The sequence below is a fragment of the Cyprinodon variegatus genome, unplaced genomic scaffold, assembly GCF_000732505.1.
Source record: "Cyprinodon variegatus isolate N-32 unplaced genomic scaffold, C_variegatus-1.0 Scaffold145, whole genome shotgun sequence".
Lineage (NCBI taxonomy): Eukaryota > Metazoa > Chordata > Actinopteri > Cyprinodontiformes > Cyprinodontidae > Cyprinodon > Cyprinodon variegatus.
The window spans coordinates 872,317-880,436 of NW_015150598.1; the positions used below are offsets into that span (position 1 = coordinate 872,317).

At 40.9% G+C, this 8,120-nt stretch overlaps 1 protein-coding gene across 1 annotated transcript in view; it reads right to left on the minus strand.

Annotated features, from left to right (window-relative positions):
• Positions 1-8,120, minus strand: part of LOC107086222 (anion exchange protein 3-like) — a 50,987-nt gene that overhangs the window by 9,133 nt on the left and 33,734 nt on the right. The window contains exons 12-19 of the mRNA XM_015377035.1: positions 6,391-6,610; positions 4,017-4,235; positions 3,779-3,927; positions 3,492-3,686; positions 3,068-3,259; positions 1,432-1,521; positions 1,180-1,346; positions 837-1,090 (exon numbers count right to left, since the gene is read on the minus strand). Coding sequence (XP_015232521.1) covers positions 837-1,090; positions 1,180-1,346; positions 1,432-1,521; positions 3,068-3,259; positions 3,492-3,686; positions 3,779-3,927; positions 4,017-4,235; positions 6,391-6,610 — 1,486 coding nt within the window. The remainder of the gene's footprint in view (positions 1-836; positions 1,091-1,179; positions 1,347-1,431; positions 1,522-3,067; positions 3,260-3,491; positions 3,687-3,778; positions 3,928-4,016; positions 4,236-6,390; positions 6,611-8,120) is intronic.

The window sequence follows — 8,120 nt, forward strand, 5'->3', positions numbered from 1 at the left end:
AAACTTTTACTCTGGTTCTCTGAGTGGTTTCGTGCATGTGGGTTAGATCCCTTAAAAAGAACATGACAAATTCATTGTTTGATTTTGTCTCAACTTGGAAGCACTTGCCTTAATCTCTATGGTAACACCAGCAAAAGGGTCTACTTAAAGATTAAGATAATAATTCTCTTTAAAATCGTAGGGAGCGGATGTTCCAACCGTTGCATTTCCGAAATCTCCTGAGTGGTGCCAGACTTTACACAAGTGCAAAAAGTGAATGTGAATGGCTGTTAAACAAGGGGGCGGGATTGTTGTGGTTTGCAAGCAAGTTTGATTGTGGCCGGTTTCTCGGAAGCATCTTGCTAAGCAGTTAGCAACTTAGTGCTAGTAGGTTCCCAATGGGACACTGTTAAGGAGCGCTATGGATAGCTGAAACATGCAAGAGGAGGAGAGTTTTGTGCCGGAGGTTGCGGATGAGTCTCCTCCGTCATACATTTTTTTATTTAGAGGAGGAAAGTGGTTTTCGGGCTTACAGCTGTACATGTTTGAGCCCTTGCCTCGCAACGCTGCCAGTTCTGTTAGCTCTACGCCTGCCGAAGACACAGACGTCCTTACCAAGAACACTGGGACGGCACTCAATGAGAAAGTAAACTATTCTTATTTCTTATTTCAACCATTATGTATATTAGCTGCGACATATGAATCAAGATGCTATGACCAAAAAAATCTCATTGACAGATGACCGTTGATATATGATTGGACGAATTTAGGTGTACAAGCTGACGTATAACTAACAGGCCTGCATGAAATAACGAAAAAAAAAACCCCACAGAAATTAAGATCTCCTTTCAACTTACCGACAAGCACCGCTACGAGAAGCCCAGTCAGCCTCTGCTCCTTCACCTCCTGGATCATCGGCTTTTCTCCAGGAGCCGTGGCCTTGCTCATGACGGTGAGCGCGTTGACATGAGTGACAGATCGAACGGTGGCTGCGGTGAGCCACGGCAGGCCAAAGAGCGGACAGATGGCGCCGAGGACAACGATGAGCAGGAGGTCCAGGTGGAAGCCAGAACCTTTCATGAGACGGCGCTCCTTCTTACTGACGATCAATCTGGGAGTTTTGAGAAAGAACTCCTAAATAAACACTAACAACAGACACAGCAGACAGAAGCATCTTGATGTGTCACTGATGAGACGCACGAAGTGATTTGAGTTTCCATGAAAATGAGAATGAAGACAAGAAGAGCCGGGACAACAGAGGCTCCCATCATCCAGGTAGGAAACGGCTGCTTGTCTCCGAATGGGCTGATCAGCCAGCCTCTCTTGTCAGGAGACGTGACGGAAAATCCAGATGGTACGTTGAGTTTCTGAAAGAAAAAAAAGCAGCTATATGTAAGGAGGAAAACCTTTTATTATGTTCTGATAGTGACGGGAGTCACAAGCTGAAGATACCTGAGTGTAGGTATCAGGAATGGAGACGTCCACTAGCACAGATAGTAGGATAGAAATTGGAATCCCAAAGTCTCCGATAATTCTTCTGGCCTAAGGATGTTAAAAAAAAGGTAACTAGGTTAGAAAACCATAAAGTAATCAGGATTATAAACATAAAAATCTTTGCTGCTTATCCATCTAAATCTTATCTGAGGAAATATTTATAGGATGGTTTTCATGCCTGGGAAGCTCGGGTGATTCCTGCCAGAACCCAGAAAAGTGAAACATGATGGGTGGATTTACAAGAAATTCAGAAAAGTCCCTAATCCACATCCCATTGGATAAAAAAGTATTAAATGTTCTCGCTAAATTGGACCATGAATGTGCTGGAGATCCCTGAGTTTCCAACCATCATATCCAGTCCTTAGTTTGTCTCTATCTGGTCAAATCTAGAATCTAGAAATGCACGATATATCTACATTAATAGGGGGCTGGTCCAATAAAGTAAAATTATTGGACCAATGTACAACTAACAGGGGTGTCATGTATATCATTAAGTTTTTAATTCTATTTTAAGAGGGTAATGTCATGTGAAATGTGTTTGGTCATGTGACAGTGTTTGTGGATGTTAAATTAAAGCAGAGAGTTTCAGCACTGTGGTTGGTTTTTCATAGTCCAGATTTTCTTTTTTTATCTGTCCATGCCTAATCTTCACATACTAGGCATGGACATCTGTCCATGGCATATGTCCACTTCCTGTTTCTTGGCTTCTCCTCAGAAACTCAAAGTTCCAGGGTAAGGTTGAGTTCTTCGAACTAGTTAGACCACTCCATGGCATTTCCTTGCTGATGATTTTATTTTTAATTTTGGATGTTTGTCTCACTAGGAGACTCAGTCAGACACATTTAGACACTTCTGGATTAGAGATTAAAATTGTGCTGCATTTTGGCCAACCTAATAATAAATACTTATATTTTGGTAGGGCAATAGACTCAAATGCCAGAGGGTTTTAGCTGATCTCAAGGACTTTCTCCTAGGCTTTTCTGATGTTCATTTGCCTAATTCTGTCTCCATGAACCCCAGACTGCCTTTGCAGATCTACGCTCACACTGAGCCTGGTTCTACTGGAGGTTTCTTCCTGTTAAAAGGGAGTGTTAACTCTCCACTGTCGCTATTAGCATGCTTAGTGTGAGGGATTGCCTTTGAGTCAATGAGTCGATGCAATTAACTGGTTTTCCTTAGACAGAAAACTCTGAATCATTTTGACTGTATGATCTGGTGAACTGTAAAGTGCCTTGAGATGACACGTGTTGTGAATTGGCGCTGTATAAATAAACTGAATTGAATGAATTACAACTTTACAACAGCTTTCAACCCATTATTGAGTGGCGTGTTAAATGTGGAATTTGATGAGGATCTCTCAGTTGGTCTTTGAGTTGAAATTGAAGAAATCAGTTCTGGAAATGTGTCGTTTTTAAACAAAACTGTCGAGACTATCTAACCTACTGTATGGGAACCAGAACCCTTGCTTCGTTGTAAATGCATCACTATCTGCTCTAGTAATAAAGGAAGAACATTTTAAACATGTTCTTCATTTTGCACAAAACATTTGGCGAATTTAAGACTAAACATTAACAACTACAAAAAAAGTTCTTACCTTTCCACCCAAAAAGCGACTGTTTCTGAACTTCCTGAGGAAAAACGCAACAAAGAAGGTCCCCATCATGAGAACCAGAGACAGGAGAGCAGTGTTGGGCTGATTGAGGATTGAACCATCCAAACTGTTAAAACCTCCATCTAAGTTGGAGTCTGAGGGGTAAACTGTCATCAGTGGATGCTCCTTAAACACCTGGAATCAAAAATAGATTTGCTCAAGTTTAGTTAAACTCAAAGACATACATTTATCAAGAAATTACAAGATGCTCATCTTTCTTTATGTTTTAGATTTTAACTCATGGTGAAAAAGAAGAGTACATCCCCTATGAGATCCAGGGTGACTGGTTGCTGTTGTATGTTTTTATGCTCCTGATGTCAGATTTAAATAGTCCTAACTGTTATTTATTACATATTAAAGCAGTTACCTTGATAAGCTTAGAGAAAGTCTCATAAATAAAGATGAGAGAGATGAGAAAAGCAAAAATCTCCTGAGTGAAAGGAGAAATGTAGCGGACGAGAAAACTTCCTTCAGCAGCCACGATCACCAGGACGATGAAGATGAGCCAGAAACCGATCCAAACTCGACCGGTCAGGTACTCAAAGTTGTACGCCTGACAGAACTGATGAAAGACAACATGTTGTTTAACCGCCTGACATTGTGAACAGCTGATATCAACAGGATTCATTAATTTCTGGGTGTTTTGATGTTCACCTTGTAAAAGGCTTCCTCAAATACCAGCAAAGGTCCAGAGAAACCGATGATGAGCAGTGGCTGACCGGCCAGCAAGGAGAAGATAACTCCTAGGGTTGCCGTGGAAACAATGAGCTCAGTCACCCCCATCAAGCCATCGGTTTTCTCTCCTAAAACGACCAGCAGCTCAGTCAGGCTTTTAGGACTACATTAAACAAAGCCTTCCCCTCTAAAAGCACAAAACAAAAATGATGATTACCCAGCAGGCCTCCGAACGTTATGGTGGGGGAAAGAGCAGCGAAGTAGATGAAGATGACGGCAGCAACACATTGCATGTCCAGGGCGTCTTTTAAATCGCTGACATAAAGGGGATAGCGTCTGCGGATGTCGTGGATGAGGCCTCCAAACGGGACTCCTGAGCGCTTTAACGGGTCCACCTCCTGTTCTGCTTCCTCCTCCTCCTCTGGACTCACCTCTGCTGTAGGAGTTTAATCATAGTTTTCTTTACCAAAAAAGGAACTATTTTTGTTTCACCCAGGTCAAAAGAATCTCAGCCCCTCCTGTTTCCATGACTTTAAAAGACTGCAGAACATAATGAAAATTAGCCTAATGTTGCATGGTGGAGTAGTAAAGATAGCTGCACTACAGCTTCAGTCCAGCAGGTGGTGCTAATAATCTATGCTGTAAGCCATTTGTTCAAATAACATTGAGAACTACATCTGGATTTAATTATTTACTCTCGTTAAAAGAAAATTTTATTATAATAATTTTTTTGTTTGAGCTGATAATAGTAATTGATAAATAGCTTTAGTCATACAGTTGATTTATTTTGTTCTTAAGTTTTCTCTGGATCCATAAAAAAGGAAAAGCTTAAATTAATATCTTACATTTAAGTTTTACCACCCTCTACCATAGCCTGACATAGTCCTACTCAATTCTAGTCAGAATATCAGTCTGATACTGCTCCATAGAGCTGTGATTATGGGGCGTGTTTCGAACGAACCAGGAAAAAAAATGCCTCTGCACTCAATTGGATAGACCTACAACCAATAAGAGCAACGGAGTGCGTGACGTATGTTAAGCAACGCATAGTTGTTGTCAACAAAAATCAAAGCGTGCAGTTGCACGCCTAGAATAAGAAGATGAGCCCTGATCGCGTTTCTCTGTTCCTCTTTTAAAATTAATTTGCTGTCGATATCTTCTAGAACAGACCTAATAGCAGAATCTAATCACCTAAACTCTCCAGCGGCAGCCATTGTTGTTGTCACCCAAGCGCGCTTTGGTCACGTGGTTGATTACGTTACTGTTAATCATCTGTCCATCATCGTATAAAGCCCCCCCTGACAATTTGATTGGCCCGCCAGATATTGTGCGAGCATACTTGCGCTACTACTGAGCAATGCCAGACCGAACTTCCCGACCTCAAACGTTGTGGGCGGGACTAAGTTCGGAATGGCACCCATGCTACCTCTACCAGGCAAGAGATGTTTAATTATATCCATTATTATTTAAAGCAATATACATAATTATTTTTTCAAAGGCAGTTTACATACATATAGCAAAAACAGAAACTAACTGTTTGGGAAAGATTTTTTTCTATTATAATGCTTATAAAGCCCAGAACTAAACCATTAATTAGTAAGTATAGGGCACTCCTGATTCTTGACAAAGTGAATCTAGAGTTGAAGTTCTTAGGTCTACTTTCTCACCTAGAAATAACTAAAACTATCTTTTGAGAAATTAACAATATCAAAACTATATTTTTTCACTCACATGTGATTACTGACCCAGCTGGTAGTACAACGTATTGTAGCATATCTTAATGCTCAAAAAATCCTGTGCCTTCTACAATAATCTCAGAAGGGCAAACCCCAGACCAGGTACACCTACCCGCGAAAGTAAGGCCTTGGAAAGTGTAAATTATCTTGCTATATTAGTATATTGAAAATCAACCTAAGCTATTTAAATCCCAATGCTACGTAAAAGGCTAGGGGAAAAGCTCTTAATGTAACATGAGTACAAGTTTTTCATAAGATGGTTTAATTTTTTTACGAAAAAAAAGCTACTTGGAGGACCCAATAATCACATCTTTTTGGTATTGATTTAGTGACCAAACCCAACCCTGATTACTGCCAGACTTCCAAAATTGTCAGACCCCTTTAATAGAACTTGTCTCACACAATGAGGTAAGCTAAAGGAAACAGTAGAATGGGCAACAAAGAATCACAAAGAGAGCCATCATAACCGGATGGAGAAACTAGTGTAGAACCTTTACAGAAATACTCTCCCAGACTGTTTAGAATAAAAATAAAATAAAATAATCACACATTTGTACAACATTCATTTGTGTGAAAACCATAATTTGTTTGTATTCTCTTAAAAAATGTAAAGTCCTCATAAAAAGATAATTTTGATTGTCTAAACAGAGATAACTGCTACCACCTATGAGTAAAATACAGTAATCTATATACAGTAAACCAATACTTATTACATTTCTGAAACCAATTCCTACATATTTGGTAAAACTGAAAATATTACTAAAAAACAATTTACTAAATGTACAAAAACACATTTATTTAGAATATTGTTAACACAGCAAAAAGTGACTTGTGGCGTACATTTTCCCAGATTACCTTTGTTGTCTTGCTCCGCTCCGTACGTGGACTGGTGCTTCTTGCCCTCTCGATCCTTCCTCTTCCGCAAAAGTTGCTTCTGGAAATCTGCCACTGTCTTCAGGAGGTCTTTGCCCTCCACGTCTGAAGGTGGGATGACAATGCTGCAGTCCAGGAACTCGTTGATACCACTTAGGAGGTCCTGTCTGTCATCTGCAAAGTAGGCCACCTCATGGAAGTTCTACAACAACACCATATCAGAAAACAGGTATTTTTAAATATTAATGCAAATCACATTATCTTTTCTTCATTTCAAACAGTGGCCCAGGCTGAGCTGACAACAACTGTCTTCGAATTTGAAGTTGTTATTGTTAATTTTTCCTTTTTTTCTCAGACTTGCTCTTGGTTGAGGAGGACACTTTTTCTCGGCCTCCCACAGCCTCCCCTGTCTGCATTGGTTAATGCTTTTTTTGTCTTCTTTTTTAGCTTCTTTAATACGTTCCAAAAACTGTGAATTATGGATCTATTCAGCTGGTCTCTCAATGGAATTGATCAAATTTTCTTCACAGGAAGACAGGTTAAGGGCGAACCCTCCTGATCAGACAGGATGTTTTTCTCTAGAAACCCAATGGACTCCTGGTAAAAATGGAAGATTGTACGTCTTACAATGTCAGCGTAGGACGTAAAGAAACATACATAATGGGGTTTTTGGTAACAGGATTTCTGCTGTTTAAATTTGGTGGAAAAATGGTATATGTGAAGTTTCAGAAAAACATTGGCAGCTGTTCTTGCCATTGTGAGGCTGCCCGGCGTGTGTGAGGGGTTCTGTAGAGGTACTGTATCAACACTGAGACTGAGATGTGAAGGTAGCAGAATTGTAAACTGGTTATGATAAATGAGCGTTCAGAGGTGAAGTGGTATAAACTTGCAGAAAGTTGTCAGCTTGGATCTGGCGGAAGGACCAGAAATTTGTGTATTTGGGTTTGCCATTGTGAGGCACCAGCAAGACTCTTAGGGCAGACAGAAAATGAGATGTCAGCCTGAACCAAAACAACTTTTTTCTGTCTGAATCTTGCTCCAGGGCATGGCCTTGGGCGTATATCTTCAACTCCTCGTGGATATTATGTAAACATGCTCCCTCTGCCTCATCCCCTCCATTAATACTAGGGGTGTAAATAATAATCGTTTTGTATCGATGCATCGATCCAACAACCGACGATCCGATGCATCGATACGTCCGCAAGAGAATCGATTCATGTATTTTTTTTCCCTCCGGTCTATTTTTATTCATTTGCTCCTGGACATAATTCTCTCTCCCGTGCTGCGGTGGTGCTAAACCTATTATGCCCTCCTACCTCGCTTCCTGTTTATACTCTTACAGCAGTGTATTGCAGTAAGCTCTACACAGACATGAAGCGTGGGCTGCGCTACACATTGTGGGTCTAGATACGGCTGAGTTGGTGAGGAAGTGGGGGCGAGTTTAGTCCGACGACGGAGGGACATGAGGGCCAAAAAGAGCAGAGATCCAGGTGGAAGGGTCCCAGCGTTCTCGCGCACCTCGCTCTTCTAGCGGGTCAAACTTCACGAGTTGTTTTCCGCAATTTCGGTCATAAAAACAAAACAGCCGGCCTCCTGTCTGCAGCACTATCTGCCGTCAGCTACAATTTGGGAGAGGTGCAGTGGAGCGTCTGTGGAGTGCAATATTGCATTGCACTCATTGCACTGATTTTGTGCAGTATTTTTTGATGCAA